Genomic DNA, 21,414 nt, shown 5'->3' with positions numbered 1-21,414 from the left:
TGAGCACGGATTGTTTTGTTTTTAGTTTATTTATTTATTTATTTTTTTGCCTCTGTGTCGTACCGAAAGAGGCGGGAAGGAATCGCTGACTCATTCACGCAAAACGCTGAAGAGCGCCGGTCCTGGGCTGCGGCCCGGAGGCGCGTCCTGGGGTGAACCCGGCCCAGCTCTCCCCTCACGCGCACCACTCCAGCCGCCGCCTGCGTGCGGCTGCCAGAGACTTATTAAAACCGACGCGCGGAGCGCGAGCGTGTGAGCGTGCAAACGAAGGGCGGCGGCGCGTGCCTAGAGCTGTTTGGTTTGTTAAGTGGATGCACTCTTGCTCGCGCACGGGGGGAGTTTGAGCGTGAGCGTGAACGCTGCTGGCGCAGCGGCCCAGTGCTCGCAGGCTTGTCACTCGGTGGGGAGCGATGAGGCTTAATGCAGCAGCAGGCCCCAGATACCCTGCACTGCAAAACCAGAGCTCCAGTCTGACGGGTTTCAGCAGCAACCGCTGCAGCTCAGGAGGGGGGGAGGAGGGGAGGACGGGGGGAGCTGTTCTTCAGCACCTCCTTAATCATGCTGTCTGTGCAGAGAGCTTCTGCTGAGCTTCTGACTGGTGCTTCAGCTCATCTGAACATTATTATTATTATTATTTTGGTTTTAAATATTGAGTGAAGTATTCTAACGTGTAACTTTTTTGTCATTAATATGTATTATTTGTATACTAATTGCTTTATGAATCTTCATGTTTTTCATGTTTCATCTTCATGTTTTTCAAACATTCCAGCCAAATAACTACTTTAAATGGCACTCACACACACACACACACACACACACACACACACACCTTGTGTTTATTTGTTCCCGACTTTATCTTCATGTTCCTCTTACCGGTGATGTCAGTCTCTTAGCAACCAAGCTATCAGGACCTGATTGTTGCCATGACAACATGGTGGGGTATCGTGGATAGAATAGAGATGGAACAAATGAGAGGGGGATGAATGAAGCGAGAGGGGAAAGAATGAGGGAGGGAGTAAATGAGTTCAGGATGAAGGGTTGGAAATGAAGGACAAGGTGAGAGGAGTGAATGAGATTGGGGGTGGGGGGGGGATGAGATTTGGGGGGGGGGGAGAGAACGACCTCAGCTGGGTTTTTGCAGGGATGGGACAGTTTTCGGAGCGGATCAGAACAGCCTCTGCTCCTGTACTGCCCCATATGCTTTGCATTACATTATCACCCGGTCAAACTCGATCCAGTCCACAATTTCAGGGTCACCCTGTCCAACTCGATCCAGTCCATAGTTTCAGGATCACCCTGTCCAACTCGATCCAGTCCACAATTTTAGGATCACCCTGTCCTGCAAGGTCCAGTCCACAATTTCAGGATCACCCTGTCCAGCTGATTTCAGTCCACAATTTCAGGGTTGTGTCCTGCTCTCTAATGTGACAGTCTAAACTTGATAAAAACCAGGAACATATTAATTATGAAAAATAGAGGCACAATTTATATTAAAACCTGGATTTGTGAGAGAGCTCGGAGGGGAAAGTGTTGTTGATTACACTATTAAACTGCGATGAGCACTTCAGGCTCCCAGCGACAGTGTGTGAACGCCGGGGTGCATTTAAAAAGCGTTCCCATGTGTGCAGGTTCTCAGGTGTTTCTGTTCCTCCCCAGCGGCTGGGGCGGGATGGTGGATTTAGGATGAGCAGCGGTAGGGGCGGGGCTTACCGAGGGAGCCCTGTTGCAAAAGTGGGGGGGGGGGGGGATTTCACAGGCGGTCTAACACAGAAAGCTCTGAGGGGTGTTTTAACCTGCTGGGGGGGGGGGGGCGTGAAACAATACCCCCCCATCTGACTCACAGAGACAGGAAACAGATGAGGGAGGGGGGCGGAACACGGTTCTGCATAAACAGAAACAGCAGCGCCAAATTGTAATTAAAACATAAAGCAATCCCACATAAAAAAAGCATTAGTGAAATTCTCTCACTTTCTGTCTCTCTCTCAGTCTCCTCCATCTGTCACTCCTCCCTTTCTCTCTCTCTCTCTCTCTCTGTCTCTCATCCTCTTCCTCACCAGCTGAGACAGGCACAGTGTGTGAATAACACTGCAGAGAGTGTGCCTGGTGCCTTGAGTCTGTCTGTCCATGTACATCAACTGTGTTAAACGCCAACACTGGCTGCCACAAATACTCTCTCTCTCTCTCTCTCTCTCTCCCCCTCTCTCTCTCTCTCCCTCCTTTATTATTTTCCTCCCTGCTCCCCAGCCTGGCCATCCACCTTTCCCTCTTTTTTTCTTCCTCCTGAGCATGCACAAGTCTCCCTCTCCCTCTCTCTCTGTTTCTCTCTCTCTCTCTTTCTCGGATGAAGGGACGTGCTAAACTCCCTTTCCTTTGCTCCTGCATGGTATGTAACACCCGTCTCTCAGAGGGAAATTCTCTCTCTCTCCCTCCCTCTCTCCCTCTCTCTCTCTCTGTTTGCAATCTGTTGGTTTTAGATCTTCGAGATTTGTTGAATGCTAATTTTTGGTAGCGTGAACGTGTGTGCGCACATGTCTATGTATGTATGAATGGTGTAGGACGTGTGTGTGTGTGAGACAGAGACAGTGTATGTGTGTATGTATGTGTGGGGTGGGCGATTCTGAGCCAGCGTGAGAGAAGAGAGATGGGGAGAAACAGTGTGTCGTGTGTATGTGTGCGCGCGCGTCTGGTTGTGTATGTGTGTGCACCTGTGTGCGTGTGTGTGCACCTGTGCGTGCCAATCCACTGCAAAATAGTTATGTTGTAAATCTCTAATCTAAACCAATAACATCTCTGCCTTCAGCTCTTGCTGAACAAGTATCTTGTTCTTTGATTGGCTATTGTGTCCCTGCCTTCTTTGATTGGTGGTCACTTCCGTTCTACCTGATTGGCACAGCTCTAAAGGGAGACAAACTGACAAATCATTACAGGTGATATATCCCTGCCCAGCAACAGTACCTAGCTTCTCATTGGTCAATGTGCAGAACACACCAGCGTGCTCTCTCAGGTTTGTGTTCATAGGCAGATAAAACCAACTTAAAAGTGACTGTTCATAGTTCACCTGTGCATAGAGTTCACCTGTACATAGAGTGTACCTGTACTCAGTTTGCCTGTGCCTTTTCCTGTGCAGTTTTCTCAGGGTCTGACACGTGTGGATGTGGTCATGATGTGGATTTGGTGTAGTGTAGCTGTGAGATTAGGTCTTCATCCCAAACCCCACCTAGTGGCCCCGCCCTTTTATAGCAGCAGGTTAGGTTGAAGCAGGCGATGGATCTGTGTTCATACAAAGCTGACAGACAGATGTGCACACGCGCGCACACACACACACACACACACACATCTCCATATGTCTCAGTCAGGGTCTGTGACTGCTTGCAAGAGTATAAGTGTGTGAGTGTGTGTATGTGTTTATGCGGGCGGGCGTGCGTGTGTGTGTGCGCACGCGGATGTTCATGTTGGTATAGCGCCTATGGGCAGGTAGAAGCAGTGCTTCCATGGAACCAACCGACCAACCAGCTGCTGGGATTCCCTTCCCCACCTCCTCCTGCAGATGTTGCCATGGAAACGCGGCGGCTCTTGGGGGGAGCTGTGCAGGGTTTGTAGCCGCAGAGCGCGGTGGTGTGATGCTGCGGGACGGGGGTGTTTTTAGGCGTGGGCGTACCACAGGGACTCTACAGTCTGCTGCCATGGGAGATCTGCAGGCCAAGAGGGGGATTCTTAAAACGTTAGCGCATACGCAGCTAACGCAGACGCAGCTAGCGCAGACGCAGCTAACGCAGACGGAGCTAGCGCAGACGCAGCTAACGCAGATGCAGTTGCATTCTGGGACATTGACGAATCATAAGCAGGTGGTGGTCTCTGATTCAGACACTGCCATTGCGCTTCTGGTTGTTTTTCGGTACTTTCTGGAGGAAGTGAGTGGTTTCAGTGAGACTGCAGTGCTGTGATTCTGGGTTTTAAAAGAACGCTCGCCTGTTATGGCTGCTTCGTCCACCTTTACGCTGCTGCCAAGGTCAATCTGCGGCTTCTGCAACCTTAAGTAATGAAACAATCACAGTCATGATGAAGTCCTAATTTACTCTGAACTTTCAAAGAGCAAGAGCAAGAGAATTCTTACATGGCAGTTGCCCAGAGAAAAGGGAAGAGCATTCTTAAATTCAGTTTGTTTCAGATTTATAAAGAATTACACCCTCGCCAGGACAGGATGGCAAACCTGGACCGGGAACCGTTTTAAAAAGTATCCCCCCTCTCTCACAAGAAGCAGCTGGCCATTTTTAATGGACAAATTTATAGTTGTGTCATGAGCTTGAAATTTTTACTGCTGTTATCTGGGAATATATTCTAAATTATGGGGGTTTCTGTTTATGATTATACATGCTGTGCTTTTGTGCGAATGAAATTGATTTCAGTGCAGAATTACTTCCGCATGGGCTCTCTGGCGAGGTCAGGGCTTTTTTAGTTATTATATTGATCACGAAAAGAGCCCAGCAGAGGTACTTTGTTGTGTGCTCAATTGATTTGTTAATCTGCGGAGCCCCGCCGCGACAGGCTCCTCCCAATTCACCTCCCTCTCCGAAAATAAAGAAAAAGACGAAAAAAACTCAAACCGTGAAGGATATATTGCAAATCGGCGCTTTATAGTTTAAAATAGAACAATTTTTTTAAACAAGCAGGTATTTTCGGTGTGCTGATGGAAAATTAAGAGGGAATGTTTGACAGATTTGTTAAAGGTACCCATTAACCCGTGCACGTACATAAGCCGCGTGACGAATATTCTAAAAGTGGCAGAGGAGATCGAGCCGGAAGAGACGGAGGAAGAGTACCTTCCCTCACGCGGTCGTTTGTGGTCTTTCAACACTGACGTCACCAATGAGACCGGAGCCTCGCGCCGCAGTTGGTCCTGAGATGAATGCACAAATATTGCGGTCACCTAGCTCCCTGGCCCCGCCGTGTGGACGCAAGCTGCTACTTCAGGACGTGCCAAAACTACCTGTTAGCCCTGCGCCTGCGGCCACGTGCTGTCCAAACGTTTGGTTCACCGCTGTTCCCACTTCCGCATACTGGCCAGTGACGCATCCTACTCAATCAGATTTTTACATGGAAAAATATGCGGTTTTTAAAAGTTCCGTTTTCATGCACATGAGTGTCCGGTAGGCCACGGTAGACCATGTGAACTACAGAATTAATATTTAATTAGGTCTACTACAACAGTGAAAATCTGCGGGTCCTCGCGCATTGTACCAAGGACAGGAGAGTAAAGTATTGTCAATCGTTTCATCCTCAGAGGGCGGAAATTGTCCGTTGAACTCTCTTGGAAACGACGGTAATATTACAGATTTCAGGCTACAGACAACCGCGTCAACGAGTAGGTGAACGTCAGTGTTCCATTTATGGGCATCGGTATTTTATTCAAATTCAAAAAAGCCATTAAAAATAATAAGAACCTGGGCGGATCGTTTGATATTAAAACCGGAAGTTGCATGGCCCTGTGGTAAATGAAAGTCCCTCTACCTGCTCATGTGATTGGCTGAGAAATAGTGGCATTGCCCATGTTACAATTGTTCACAGGCCGATAGTTATCCGGCGTTTTAATAATCTTCTGTCGGGAATGTTCATTTCCAGAAACAGCTTTATCATTCAAAATATTCCGAATGCAGCGAAGATCTTCAGGTAAAGATTTTCAGGGAATCTCATTTCTGATTAAGAACCATGGACAGGTCCCGCCGGCCATGTGTGGTAGCGTCCGGCAGAGAGCGCTGGTTGTGCAGCTTTTGCACAGTAATGACCATTTCCCAAAGAGATCAGCTGTAACATAAAATCAATTTATTTGCAATGCAATTAGCTTGCGTTTTCGGAAAGAAGGTGGCTATTGTTAGTGAAACAGAAAAAAAATCGATAAACTCGGCTTGTTTCCCGTCTGAAAAAAAGGGACGAGGAGGTTTAAAGTTCAGGGAACAAATTCTCTCACGATTTCTCTCTCTTTTTGTATTGTTTATGTTAAACCATTTTTAATAGCCTTGTTCCTGTTTTGTATTCTTTTTTATAATCAAACATTTTGATTAGTTGTGTTTGTATATTGTGCCCCGACACTAGTTGAATATAAGAAGTTGTTAGGGAATATTAGCGCCCTGACTTATCTCTATTACTTACCCTTTCATTTCAACCGTTAACTGAAACTGCGCGCGCACACCAGTCTTTACGGTCCAAAAAAAAAACGTTGTTTCCCTGTTCCATTGGTTCATCTGCTGTCACTGCGTGAGAGAGGGAGAGAGAGGGAGAGAAAGACATAGAGAGAGAGAGTTGGTAGCCTATGTGTGTGTAATTTCAAAACTACAGAGAAGCAAACCTGAAATATTATTTTGATGAAACTTTGCATATAGCTGATCCTTAAATATTTGTGTCAAAAGGCTGATTGTGATATATATGCTGAAAGGCTGATTGTGATGTTTATACTCACATTCCGAAAGAACAGAACTTGAAGGGAAATTTCCCGGGATAAACTGCTCTGAAGTGCCGTTGGACTGGACTCGTGGGCACTGAGATCACGGGACAGAGAAAAATCGTTGGTTTATTTACTCCGTTGCTGCTGAAATCACCAACACCCTGTCTCCAGCTCAGTGGCGCTGGCGGGGGGACAGCTCGCCGCGGGTCTATGGGTATCGAGCTGATGTCTCCACCGCTAAGGAATTTTAAGTGCTTTTCTCCGGTGATGTGTCAGTGTAAGGTCATCTGTAGTAACCGGAGCCTGTCACTCGTGTTCGGCTGCAAGGTAAGCCAAGACCTGGCTATTCCAGGTCTCCTGGTGACCGCCCCCCCTCTCCTCCCCTCCCCCTCTCGTTCTCATTTTCTGTTTTTGTTTTTCGGGGAGCAACTGTCTCGAGAAAGACTGCTAGGGAACTGTCGTGCACTTACAGTAGCTTATCGCTGATGCGGGGAGTGTGAGCGTGCGAGACGTTGTCAGTGATTGAAAGATTCCATGAATGAAATGAGTAGGAGCGTGCGTTAAGTCGTCAGCGAAGCGCAGTGACGGGAGATTACAATGAGGTGTGAATGTGCGCCGAGGAATGGAAATCACTTTCGCGCCGTGCCACCCTAGGGAACTGACTTTGCCTGCGCGAGGAATAGAATTCGCTTTTGTGTTGTGCCACCGGCGTGCTGACTTTGCGTTTGCCAAATCGGGTGGTGGAGGGGGTGCGCCACCGTACGCCGCATCTCGTTCTTCGTCTTCTCACCCTTTCACTCGATTGTGTTTTTATTCACACTCTCTCCTGTTGGCTTACTGTCGAGAGACCGTTTCTTTATCTGACTAGTGGCTCTCCACGTGGTCCCCAGATACTGGGTTTCATTTTCTAAATGTGTGTACGTTAATCCCTTAACGCCTCTGGGGTCGGGAGGAGCCGCATATGCACTCGATGGCTCCGACGGAGCTCGCGTGCCAGAGAGGCAGGCAAAACAGCGAGGAGACGAACCCGGCGTATAAAATAAATAAAAAAACACCGTTAAGGTTCTTTTCAGGCGAACTAACATAACTGAGGACAGGCAATGAATTGTTTGAATGGAAAAGAACAGAAATTAGCTGCAGTGCTTCTTTCCAATTAATATCAGCCTATGTGTGTCTGTCTATCTGCGTGTGTGTATGAGAGAGAGAGAGTGTGTGAGTGTGAGTGAGACTGTGATATGAAAGTGTGTGAGAGAGAGAGTTATCATTTCTGGCTGAAGTGGATGTTTGAGGTGTTCTGCATGGTATCCAATGAATGGCACTCAGACTGTGAAGGAACACAATGCAGAAAAGCATACTGGGGAACTGATCAAACATGAGCCACACTGTGTAGCCCATAAGGGCTACATGCTGTTCCTTACCCCGCAGTGCTTATCCACACCGAATGGTTTTCATAGTTTCCTTTCTCAATTCCTACAAATCCCAGAATCCATTGCACAGCATCATGCCCATCATGTCCAAGTCATGTTATCGCTCGGTCTTTTTAAAACCCTCCTTCGTCACACAAAGGCTGAAGTGCAGGCTTAGAAATTCAGGCTTCAGGTACTTCAGGTACTACATTGTTCCATTTGATGCGGTTGAGGCGGTTTGTAAAATGATGAAATCTATCACTGTGCTGAACTGAAAAGGCCGATGACCAGCAGTGTGGTGCTTCTCTGGAGGAAGACCATTATGTTTAGACTTCATAAAACTTTAATAAATGTGGATATTTGACTAGCCCCTGGTTCACAGCAGCTGCATTTGCATGGTTTGAGGTCTTACCGGCTGCATACGAGGTGCTGGAAACTAAGGCTCGGCTTCCATTAACATCACGAGTGCTTCCTTAAACAACTGCTGGGCAAGTGCAGCAATGACCATGATGACAAACAAAAAAAGTCAAAGTCGTCTCTGCAAAGAACAAAAAAAATAACTTGACACTGATATCATGGAGAAGGAAATGGAGATTTCTCTGCTGTGAAACTTGTTTTCCCCGCTCTCTGAATATGCCATGCTCACTAAACTGGCCAGATAGCCTGTTAAAGGACAGTATTTCATGGTGAGTTTTGCACAGGATGAGTCCTCCAGCAAACTCCAGAGCTGAAATTTGCTCTGGGGGTTATTCCTGGGTGCTGGAGAGATATAACAGTGCTGGAGGGGGAGTTGTGCTTCAGGTTGGGCCCTGGTGAACTTTAATATCACACCACAACACAAGCTAAAGGATCTGTGGCTTCTGAATTAGCTTTAGCGTTAGTGTCTGTAGGATCTGTGGCTTCAGTATTAGCATTAGCGTTAGTGTCTGTAGGATCTGTGGCTTCAGTATTAGCATTAGCATTAGTCTGTAGGATCTGCGGCTTCAGAATTAGCATTCACATTAGAGTCTATAGGATCTGTGGCTTCAGTATTAGCATTAGCATTAGATCTGTAGGATCTGTGGCTTCAGAATTAGCTTTAGCGTTAGAGTCTGTAGGATCTGTGGCTTCAGTATTAGCATTAGCATTAGTGTCTGTAGGATCTGTGGCTTCAGTATTAGCATTAGCATTAGAGTCTGTAGGATCTGCGGCTTCAGTATTAGCATTAGCATTAGAGTCTGTAGGATCTGTGGCTTCAGTATTAGCATTAGCATTAGTCTGTAGGATCTGTGGCTTCAGTATTAGCATTAGCGTTAGTGTCTGTAGGATCTGTGGCTTCAGTATTAGCATTAGCGTTAGTGTCTGTAGGATCTGTGGCTTCAGTATTAACATTAGCATTAATCTGTAGGATCTGTGGCTTCAGAATTAGCATTAGCATTAGTGTCTGTAGGATCTGTGGCTTCAGTATTAGGATTAGCGTTAGTGTCTGTCGGATCTGTGGCTTCAGAATTAGCATTAGCATTAGTGTCTGTAGGATCTGTGGCTTCAGTATTAGCATTAGCGTTAGTGTCTGTAGGACCTGTGGCTTCAGTATTAGCATTAGCATTAGTGTCTGTAGGATCTGTGGCTTCAGAATTAGCATTAGCGTTAGTGTGTGCGTGAGTGAATGTCCTCTTAGCCAGTAAAACTCAAATGGCAGTATACATGGCGGAACCCTTGCTAGTGTCTGTAGCTTGTCCTTGGACAAGTGTTGTGACCTCACTGAACTGCGGTGAAGGTGTGTGCGTGTAGCTCCGATATGAACAGGTCTGTTTGGTGGACCGCTCTACAGAGACGTTGGGTTACCGGGTAGCATTGTTATGAAAAATACTTCCACCCAGAATAATGATGATGATGCGCTATTGACTGCATGAATATTAATGTCATCAGCAAAAGGCAAAGAAAAGAGGCCAAATGCCTGTATAATAATGTTGTCAAGGCAACGCAGAGCATATCCTCCTTAGCCATGTCACACACAAGGAGGATATGTTTAATATCATATCACATAATATTAATATAAGACATTCTCACTGCCTAATGTGATGTATGTGTACGTTTTTGTTTTCTAAATGCCGTTTCAGGGAGGAATGTTGGTGATGGAACAAAAACTGCTACCTGCTGTCCATCGGCCTCCGGTGGGGGATTAATCGCCATATATTAAAAGAGCGATTTAAAAAAAACCGCGGCATATTGTTAAAATTGTTGTAGGAAACGGAAACCCCAACAGACAGCTCTCGATGCCGAGAATATTTTCCGACTGCTTTGACGAAGGCGATTAAACAGGAGAGAACTAGAGAGAGGGAATAAACAAATAGCTCTGATCTGAGTTCCCGCGGCCTCCGTTATCTGGCCGCGGTTAGGATTCGCGCGCGGGCATCTGCCAGGAACGAGCCGTTGCGGCTTTTAGCCTCGCGCTGTGAGACGGCTCCCTGCGGTGGTTGCCAGATGACCGCGATTTTCTTCCTAACGTGTTTTCCTAAATCCCTCGTTCCTGCCTCAGTTGACTTCCACATATAGCTATATTCAGCCAGCCCTGTTATGGGAATACCTTATTCATCACTAACTGCCAAATATTTTTCCTCCCAATATTCTGGTTTGTGTGTGTGTGTGTGTGTGTGTGTGTGTACATACTCAAGAGCACACACACCCATCTTTGATCTCACCTCACCTGCCCTTGTCATTGTTCTCCCTCCCTCTCTCTCTCCCACATCCTTCTCTCATTTCCCGTTTATGTCCTGTTTCTACCTGTTTCTCTCTCCTCCTTGCTGTCCTCTGCGTGTCTCTCCATCCCTCTCTCCCTCCCTTGCTCTTCAGTGATAGTTTTGCTGTTTCAGTGTAATGCGATACTGCAGACTTGCCTTTTCTTTCTGTCACATTCTCTCAAATTTTCTACTTCATTTTTTTCATTTTTTAAGTGCGTCAGTGACAGACTGTAACACACAAACTGCCGAAGCATATTGTTCTTGCAGCAGTCATATGAAATTCATTGTTTTGTTGTTTGTGTTTCATTATTAAACAGAACAACAGAATGAGTAATGGTAGGAATACTAATTCAGTTATTCATAATAGAGAATGCCTCATTTTCTCTCTTACTCTCTCCCTCCTTTTATCTCCCCCCATCTTCAGTGTTTTATTCCCTCTGTCTCTGTGGCAATGTGTGGGTTGTGGGGGGTGGGGAGGTGGGGGGGGGGGGGCAGTGCTCTGAGAGGTACAGTAGATGGGGGAGAATAGCAGATGCTTTCTAGCAGGGGGGGAGAGGGGTCACTTCGGGTCACCCTAAATAATATCTGTGCCTGCATGCTGACTCCGCCCCCTCTCTTTCTCTCGCCCTATAGAAATACAGGTACCAAGATGAGGAGACGCCCCCCCTGGAGCACAGCCCCACCCACCTGGCCCACGGAAAGAGCGGTGAGCTGCTGCACGCGAGCGACAGAAACCTGGCTGCCATGGATACCGGTCACGGGTACACAGCCCATTCACACCTGTCACCAATCAAGGTACCCGCCACCTGGGGGCAGATAGACACTTACCTTTATACAAACACACACTTACCTTTACACAAATATACACACCTTTACACAAATATACACTTACCTTTATACAAACACACACTTACCTTTACACAAATATACACACCTTTACACAAATATACACTTACCTTTATACAAACACACACTTACCTTTACACAAATATACACACCTTTACACAAATATACACTTACCTTTATACAAACACACACTTACCTTTACACAAATATACACTTACCTTTATGCAAACACACAATTACCTTTACACAAATATACACTTACCTTTATACAAACACACACTTACCTTTACACGTATACAAGCCTTTACACAAACACACACTTACCTTTACACAAATATACACACCTTTACACAACTGCACACCTTTACACAAATATATACTTACCTTTATACAAACACACACTTACCTTTACGCAAATATACACACCTTTACACAACTGCACACCTTTACACAAATATACACTTACCTTTATACAAACACACAGTTACCTTTACACAAATATACACACCTTTACACATCACACACTTACCTTTACACAAATATACACACCTTTACACAAATACACTTACCTTTACACAAACACACACTTGCCTTTACACAAATACACACTCACCTGTACATAAATACACATTACCTGTACAGTTACCTTTATACAAATATACACACCTTTACACAAACACACACTTACCTTTACACAAATATACGCTCTCCTTTACCTAAATACATGAGATCCTGGTCCATGAATACCACGAACAGGAGGGGAGACAAAACGCACCCTTGGTGGAGTCCGACACCCACTTTGAACGAGCTTGACTTAATGCCGAGAATGCAAACACAGCTTTCACTCGGAGTATACAGGGACCGAATGGCACGCAACAGCAACCCCGGCACCCTATGCTCCCGCAGCACCTCCCACAAGATACCCCGGGGAACACGGTCATATACCTTCTCCAAATTCACAAAACACATGTAGAGTAGATAAGCAAACCAGATTCTACCAGACCTCTAGTGCAGTTACTTTAAGAGATACAAACCTGATTCTACCAGGACAAGACACACGCGCGCACACACACACAGGCTCTACCACACACACATGCACATACAGGCATGGACCAATACACACTCTCTCCCTCTCTCTCTGTTCAGAAATCAGCGTCTGTTCTCTTCTGGGATCAGTGTCTGTGCTGTTCTGGGATCAGTTTCTGTGCTGTTCCGGGTTCACTGTCGGTGCTGTTCTGCGATCAGTGTCTGCTGCTCTGGGATCAGTGTCTGTGCTGCTCTGGGATCAGTGTCTGTGCTTTGTAAGCAGCTCTGTCTCCATATATGATGGTGTAAGGAATTGGAAATCTCTGATTCTACTCTGTGTCGTTCCTGCAGCCAGATGACACAGTAGCTGGCAGTTCAGATAAGAGATTTTTAAAAATCTTCCCTGAAGTGTTGCTTTCCTGTGCCAGGAAGGGGACTATGCACAGGGCTTGTCTGAAGTTGCCCTTGTTTCTGGAACGCTGTCCTACTTAGTCTGCATTCTGGGTGAGATCTCATTCCTCCCACAGTTGGTCTCTCAGGTCACGCAAGATCGGTTATCTGGCGCCCCCGTCTGTTCAGTGAAGGAACTGCAGTTTGGTTTCAGTACAAGGACAGCTTGTTCGGTTCTTTCACAGTGCAGTCGCCTGTGCTCAGACAGACTATATTTGCCTCAGGCATTTTAGATCTGTTATTTTTTCCCAGTATTCCCAAGATGCACCAGAGCATAAGTGTGCTTTTGCTTCTGTCTTTGTGTGTCCTGGTGGAACTGTAATGTTACATGGTGTTTTTTTTCTGTGTTCTTCATACTCACCACAAAACTGCATTCTTTAGAATGTTCCTGCAGATCTGACTCTGTTGTTTGTGTTAAAATACACCGACAAAATCAAGTGTGTCCGGATGGGTTTTTCTGTGGGAAAGCGGCACCCCGTGATGCTCACGGGGCGTGGCCGGTGATGATGTCAGAGGTCATTTACACATTAGAATGGCTGATTGGCTCAGCTCAGCCAAGGGGCGGGCGCAGCTGAATTGAAATTGAAACTGAAGTTATAAAATGTAATGCTAAAAGAAACATAGCTGGTGTGCCTAGATTGAAGCAGTGCGTGTGTGTGTGTGTATTTGTGTTAGTGTGTGCTCTTTTGTGTGTGTGGGTGTGTACCTGTATTTGTGTTAGTCTGTGCTCTTTTGTGTGTGTGTGTGTGTGTGTGTGCGTGTACGTGTGTGCAGTCCTGTGATGCAGAAGTTGCGCATCTTTTTCTTGTAGTCATACCCTTCCTCTCATCCCTCTCTTGCTCAGCTCCTACCCCTTTCCCCACCTCTTCCGCACCTGTATTCACCCCAGGTGTGTTCACCCCCCCACCCCCCCATGACCCCAGCCTGCTCAGTAATTCCATCCTGTTAATGTGTGTCCTCTACAGCATCCCTTTCTTTCTTCCTTTGTTCGTGACCACATTCACCTGCAGACCCTATCCTCTTATTGGCTGTTTTCCTGTGAAGCCACTCCCCTGCCTCCTCTGTGTCCTCTGGTACTTCCTCTTCCTGCTTGTGCAGTTATCTACCTCCTCCTCCCTCCCCCCTCCCTCTTGTGTTGTCTTGCAGCCGGAGATGCTGTCTACTGGCCACACCCCCCTCTACACCTCCGCAGTCTCCACGCTGGTAAGACCACAGCTCCCCCCCTGGTCTGTAGCAGTACTGCGGCACTAACTTTACTCTGTGACATCATCAACCCCCAGTGACTCCATCTCCCAGAATTCCTTTCGCACTGTCAGGAAGTCAGTCATCATCAGTACTCATCTTGCTGAAATCATCAACAGGGTCTTATCCATATTCACTGTTTCTCTCATTATTGAATTTGTGGCCCTTACACCTGGTCTGTGCCTACTGATGCCTCATCACTAATGGCCGCTGTTTGGATTTAACTTTTCATCCTCCTTACAAATCTGAGGAGGCATTCATAAACAATTCCCACCATTCTATCCATGAACAACCAATCTCTGGTCATTATCTGCAGTATGTATGGGTTTCTGTGTCTCCATTTCACATGTGTTATAAATGTGGAGTTGCTGCAGAGAAGCACTTGTGCTCACATGTGAGGTCTGTGTCATTTTGCAGCAGTGATGTCACAGAGTCTGCAGTGTGAGTGTTCTAGCAGAATTAATCTCTAGACTATGTGCTCTGTTTCATCCTGTGAGGTTGTGTGCATGATGTCACAGAGACTGCACATCTTGCTGTGATAATGGTTGCTCCCATTAAGACCTTTGTCACAGTAAAATCATCATCATCGTATGGTGTCCAAGTGACCTCCGCCTTAGTTACAGTATTCTCCTAATTACACTGAAATCGATTTCGTTAGTGTGCATCTAAACTTCATCCTTGTGGGCAATCCGGGTCCCACAAAGACCTTCCCCCACGCATCTGCTGAGGGCTGAGAGATGACAGGACTGGCTTTAAGAGTTTAGCGCAACTTCTCGATTGGCCAGAAAGGAGTTTTAATGAGTTTTCCCACAGTAAAAATACAAATGAACCAATTAGCAGCTGGTGGCTAAGCCCCCCGCCAGCCATTACTGCAGCTTAGTCATTCTGTTCTGATCCTCTGTGGCTTAATTAGTCTGGATGTTCAATTTAGTGGGATTGATCAGTAGCAGTGTGGACACTGAGAAAAGGCCCTAGCGGTGCATTTTAAACATGGTGCTCTGTCTCCTGACTGTGAGAGACTGTGTTCTGTGCTGAGTGAGAGAGACCGTATTCCCTGTGAAAGGGAGGTTGTTCTGCAGCGGGCTGTGCGATGGTCCCTCTGCACTGTGGGTGAGCCCAGGCCGGTGCTCTAAGCCCAGGGCTTGAGCTGAGAGGCGGACGCAGGAGGTGCCGATTTATTTGCGATTAAAAAAGAATCACATAAAAAGGGATGCTGACTGTTCTGCTTTTCCTCATTATGCAGGAATCCAAAAACCCTTTAAATATGGGCAGTGAGTTCTACACCTGCTGCAAGCATAACTGGTAGCACAATAAATTTAAAATAATAAAAATGTAATAAACAGTAAATATTAATGTGTAACAGCGCATAACCTCATATCAATTTGTAACTGCAACTAACCTCAATTCCATTAAAATGATCACAAAATGGGGGTTATTTTTTTACTGTTATCAACATGGGGGGGGGGGGGCTGCTATATGCAGGACTACACCCCATTTGCTCGCCTCTACTGGCTCTGGTGGGGGCTCCAGGCTGAGTATGTAATGAGATGCATGCAGTGGCAGAGACTGGCCACCAGGTGTCAGTGTTTGCTTGTTTAAGAGGAGAGGCAGAGCTGTTGTGCAGGTCTCTGTGGTTCTGCTCGCTGGGCTGTGGTTGCGGCTGATTCCACGCTCTCCTGCAACCGCACAGATAACGAGGTATTAGTCTCGCTTACAGAATATGTGCCCTCAGTCTCTCTCTCTCTAGATGAACACGGATACACACACGCGCACACACACACACTGTACACCTGCACCCATACGCACACACACGCACACACACACACAATACACTTGCACCCGCACACACACACACACACACTATACACTTGCAGCCGCACACACACATACTGTACACATGCACACACATGCACACACACACGTGCACACACACACACACACACACACTCACACACACGTGCACACACACACACACTCACACACTAACATGCTTTACTGTCATGTGCTGCCATGGTGACCGTGGGATTTTGGTCTCCTTGGCAACTGCTGCACAGGTTTTAAAAACTGTTAAAAAGGGATGCACTGTGGGAAAAAATGAGAGAAAGAGAGAGGGGGAGAGAAAGAGGGGGATGGGGAAAGAATGAGTGGTAGAGAGAGGGGGAGGGAGAGAGAGGAGGAGAGTGGCAGAGCTGGGGGAGAGAGGGAGAGAGGTAAAAATGGAGTGAGAGGGAGGGAGAGAAAGGGGTGTGAAGCATGAGCGGTGGAGAGGAAGAGGAGGGGGCGTGGGAGGAAGGAGCCCATGAAAGGAGAGAGAAAACGGCATCACTACATCGTACCGGAGAGACAGTAACACACACACACACTCGCACGCACGCACGCACACACACACACACACACACACACACACACACACACACACTATACATATGCACAAACACACTCCTGTACTCACTGATATTTTGATATTTTAGGTTGCTCCCCCAAGAGCAGTTTCACACACTGTTACAGACTCTGCCCCCACCCAGTGCAAGGCTCTGAAGGAAGCGATAATATTGCACTGAGATAACATTTACACCCCCCCCCCCACCATAAAAACAGATGTGTTTAAAATGGAGGTTTATGCCTGCAGAACCACACTGTAATTTAAACTGAAAGTTGGCTCTCCCTCCTTGCTTAAACCCATAAAATAAATACTGTACTGCCATTAAATTATTTTCCTTGGATACAGCCACCACTTAAAAATCATGAACAATATGAGTGTACAAATGTGCATTCTTTATTATCTTTCACCCTTCTCTCTCTCTCTCTCTCTCCCCCTCTCTCCCTCCCTCTGTTGAGGGCAGACTGATGGTAGTGTTTGTACTGTGCTGTTAAGAGCATGTAGCATTTTTGTGCAATAACTCAATTATTGCTTTCTCCAGCTGATTTTTTCAGATTTCTAACTGTCTCCCTCTCTCCTCCCCTCTCTCTCCACTCCTCTCTTCCCACTGCCCATCTCCCTCTCTCCTCCCCTCTCTCTCCACTCCTCTCTTCCCACTGCTCCTCTCCATCTCTCTTCCACTCTCACTCCACTCCTCTTTCTACAGCTCCTCTTCCTCTCTCCTCCCCTCTCTGTCCACTCCTCTCTTCCCTCTCAACTCTCCTCCCCTCCCTCTACTGTACCTTCCTCTCTTTTTGTCTGATGTTCATATTAATAAATGTTTTTAAATTGTCCCTGAAGCTCAGATATAATTACTGTGCAAGAACAGTTCGGGTCTAGAGAGAGAGCAAGAGAAAGAGAGAGAGAGAGAGAGAGAGAGCGCCCTAGAGTTGGCTGGAGGAAGTCTTACTTACCAAAGTCAGTGTGTCAGCTATTTAGGCATTACATAATGTGACTGGTCTGTGTGACAGTGTGTGTGCGTATGTGTGTGTGTGTGTGTGTGTGTTTGTGAGTGCATGGTTGTGTGCATGTACTGTATCTGATTGAGTGGGTGTGTTGTGCTCGCATTTGAGTGTGCATCTGCGTGTTTGCATATATGCATCTGTGTGTGTGTGTGTTTATGTATGCATTTATCTGTGTGAGTGAATTTGCATGCAAGTAAATTTGAGAGTTGGTGTGTGCGTGCGTGTGTGTGTGCATGCGTGCGCACGTGTGTGTGTGTGCGTGCGTGTGTGTGTGTGTGTGTGAGAGCGTGTGAGTCCAGCCTCTCTACTCCCATTCCTGGTATCTCCTGCTGTGGTGAGCACACATACCCCCCACCCCCCAGTGTAAAACTAATTACTTGCCAAGCTATCCTCCTGTGTCTGTTTCATTTAATTCCCGCAATAAAATAAGCAGTCTGCAGAATTACGCAATAAAATAAAAACATCAAATGCAAATTAAGAGCAGATCGGCTTCCCGCAGAAACGATAATAAAAGAAATAGAGAGTTCTAAAAGTGTGCTGGAGAAAAAGCTCGGCCGTCCGGCCCTGCCAGGCGCCCTGCACTGGCCCAGAGCAGGCCGCAGACTGCTCACTCCAGAGCACGCAAAAGCCCGACACAGACCCAGTCACAGACCAGAGTCACAGACCATCAGGAGTCAGGCGCGGACAGAGTCAAGGCAGTCACAGGCCAAAACACAGGGCCAGAGTCACAGACCCAGAGTCACAGACCCAGAGTCACAGGACCAGAGTCACAGGACCAGAGTCACAGGCCCAGAGTCACAGGCCCAGAGACACAGGGCCAGAGACACAGGCCCAGAGACACAGGGCCAGAGTCACAGGGCCAGAGACACAGGGCCAGAGTCACAGGGCCAGAGACACAGGGCCAGAGTCACAGGGCCAGAGTCACAGGGCCAGAGACACAGGGCCAGAGATACAGGGCTGCAGTGTGGAGATGCACGCCAGTGTGGCACGCGTCCGAAATGCCAAGAACAGGGTCAGGAAGTAGCTTCGTCGGGAAGCAGGAAGTCACCGACATACGTTTTCTAAAATGGCGGCCGTGCATTGCTTTGCGATGCTATGCATGCGCTTGTGTGTTTAGGAACATGGACTCCCTGGCATCTGTGTTTTTTTGCAGAAGCTGTACTTGTCACTTGGTCAGGCAGTGTGTGGCATTGTGGGAAATGTATGCCATGATTAGTGATGATTTTTACGGGGTTTAGGATCTTCTCCTCAGGGCATGGTGCTGGAGTACTCAGCATGCATTCAGGAAGTGTGTGTTCTGTTTCCTGCTTTGCGCAGCTCATCTGCAGCACTGCTCCAGTGCCACTCGCCAGGCAGAGTGTTGGGCAGGCCTGGCACTGTAGCTCTGGACAACAGCATCTGCTGAATGGTTTTACTTATGGGGCTGTGTGGCTGTGTGTGGTACTGTATAGGGGTGTGTAGTGTGTTACTGTGCTGCAGTTCTGCAGTGTGTTACAGTGCTGCAGTGTGTAGTGCAGTGTGTTATAGTGTTGCAGTTCTGCAGTGTGTTACAGTGTTGCAGTGTATAGTGGAGTGTCTTACAGTGTTGCAGTGTGTGTGTGTGTGTGTGTGTGTGTGTGTGTGTTTTCCAGCTTCTTGGCAGAGATGCTACTGTTTTTTCACCGTGAGGCAGCCTCAGGCACTGCTGCAGCAATGTCAGTTACTGATCACTGTGTGTGTGTGTGTGTGTGTGTGTGCGTGTGTATTTCTCCCTCTCCCAAACTCTTCCCTCATTCCCTCCACTATCATCTCTTCTCCTCCTCTCACCCGTGGTTTGTCATCACCTTATCTCCCTCTGTTTGCCTGAAAGCGCCCCCTCTCTCTCCCCCAAAAACAAACTTGTCAATTCTATTGCAGTATTGCAGTCCAAATGACTGTGTGCACGCACACACACACGCCTATACAGGAGATGTAGAAATGACTATCAAGAGATACAATATCTTTCTTTGATTTGCTAGGTGATTATATTTAATTACCTGTGTGCTACTGTTTTTATTTATTTATTTATTTATTTTTTGCTTGCTTAGCTTTGCTTTGCTTTAGAAGCTCCATTTGATCCTAGTAAAACGCCTTCGAGCTGAGTTTGAGAGGGGGGAGAGGCGTTGACAGATATGTAAAGAGGAAGCAAGTGAAAGCGCAAACGAAAGAGGAAGAGTGAGTGAATGATTGAGTGGAGGAAGGAAAACGAGAGAGAGAGAGGGGGGAGAGGGAGAGAGAGAGAGACAGAGAGAGAGAGAGAGAGCAGCGCTGGCTGCCTCTGTGCCAAAAGGCAGAGACCAGAGAAGACAAAATCACGAGCGCATCACAATTTACCACGGCAGCACATCCATCTGGACCCCGCGAGCGATGAAGAGGCGCGAGATGGAGAAACGGGCTGGAAAGAAGGGAGCGGGAATTAGCACATCACTCCCACGTTCTCGAGAGATGGAAAGCTTGTCGAGCATTTGTTATTCGATGCAATCAATTTAGGTGCGAATAGACATCACCATTTCAGGAAGGTCCTTTCGATTTGTCTCTCCGGTCGATTCGCGTTGCAACAGTTCAGCAAACGGCTCAGTACAAATGTGATGTGTCCGGCTAAGTATTGTAGCGCCAGCATTGCAATTGTATCTTTATAACGTTTTCGCAGTCGGTACCGCATTGTAGAATGTTCATTCCCCCCGTATATTGCGCCTTCATCTGAAGATTGAACTCGGGAATCGGCGGACAGATTCTGGGATCACGCAAGTCGATCTAATAGCGTCATCTCGCGCTCTGAACTGAACCGGATTCTTCACCTTCGGACAAATGAGTGAGCCTCTGGATTTAAAAGCCAGTCTTCCCGCGTCCTTTTGGCAATAATTCATAGCAGTGCAGTTGCAAAAAGTTTAATTTTATATTTATTGCATGCACTTTATTAATCAAACAAGTAACCTAACACCCTGTCCAAGTGTTTTGCTACGTTGCTGCCTTAACATACAATATGCTTACCGGTATCATTTCAGTTTTTTCAGATTTGTAGAACCGGATAAAACTCTGATCGCTGAAGCGTTAATTCACTGATTTATATAATATACGTTATTGAAGTGTTTGTGATTTTTTAACGAAAACGCCCCTTCAGTGGCCCCTCCCCTCTCCTTTCCTCTCACGCGCACTCTGCCGGTTCACCGATCGTTTTGTGAGGTGAGCGCTGTTTGTTAGGGTCCTCTCCGCGCGTCGGCGCGCGCCGGTCGGTCAGGATGTTCGTGTCCGTGTGGTACGCCAAGAAAATGGGCCGGCGGTTCATCAACAACGTCCGGAAAGCCAAGAGGCAGCGGCATCGGATGATGGTAGGACCCCACAACGCTGGCGCGTGCGTGTGCGCGAGAGACCTGTGCGACAGACCGAAAGCGTTGCACGGTTTTTTCTGATCGGTGTTTGTGAAACACCTTTGGTTATTCAGCTCATTTTAAAAAGACGTAACATTTGCTGTTTGTTTGTTTGTTTGTTTGCTTGTTTGTTTTTGCGCGTGTGTGCTTATTAATCTGGCATTGTATTATCAGCAAATGCTGTGAAATACTGTGTACATCCAAAAGGTGTTTAGGAACTGGATGCGTTGTTGAAATCCCGTCTCTCCCTCATAAATGTACCCGTGGCCTTGCGATGGATGCAGCATTCGGAAGCTAAGCTAAGCTGGAATGAAAAGTGGTGTCAAATAATTTATTTCCTTTGTGATTGGTGTCCTTTGGTACTGGTATTGATGAGCAGTTGTTCTCCCTGGGTTAAAGATGGTTAGCAAGCTCTGTTAGGCTATAGCCTAGAACACAAGTTCAGGAACAGCTTAAATATTTTACTTGTTTGTGCAGACGACAAACCGTAAGCACAGAGCTCGGGTCCATCTTTG

General features: G+C 46.9%; 1 protein-coding gene across 5 annotated transcripts in view; it reads left to right on the top strand.

Moving 5' to 3' along the window:
* The window catches only part of LOC135264205 (disks large homolog 4), a 68,579-nt gene that overhangs the window by 16,778 nt on the left and 30,387 nt on the right, over positions 1–21,414 (top strand). For 3 of the 5 annotated variants that reach the window (XM_064352947.1, XM_064352945.1, XM_064352944.1), the window contains exons 2-3: positions 11,199–11,360; positions 14,034–14,090. In XM_064352947.1, coding sequence (XP_064209017.1) covers positions 11,310–11,360; positions 14,034–14,090 — 108 coding nt within the window. In that variant the 5' untranslated portion in view covers positions 11,199–11,309. Of the gene's footprint in view, positions 1–11,198; positions 11,361–14,033; positions 14,091–19,832; positions 20,861–21,414 lie in introns of those variants that run through there. The other 2 variants (XM_064352946.1, XM_064352948.1) reach the window with 2 other exon arrangements.

This window comes from Anguilla rostrata, chromosome 9 (assembly GCF_018555375.3).
Source record: "Anguilla rostrata isolate EN2019 chromosome 9, ASM1855537v3, whole genome shotgun sequence".
Classification (NCBI taxonomy): Eukaryota; Metazoa; Chordata; class Actinopteri; order Anguilliformes; family Anguillidae; genus Anguilla; species Anguilla rostrata.
The sequence above is the reverse complement of the archived record's forward strand: the minus strand, read 5'-3'. Positions and strand labels throughout refer to the sequence as shown.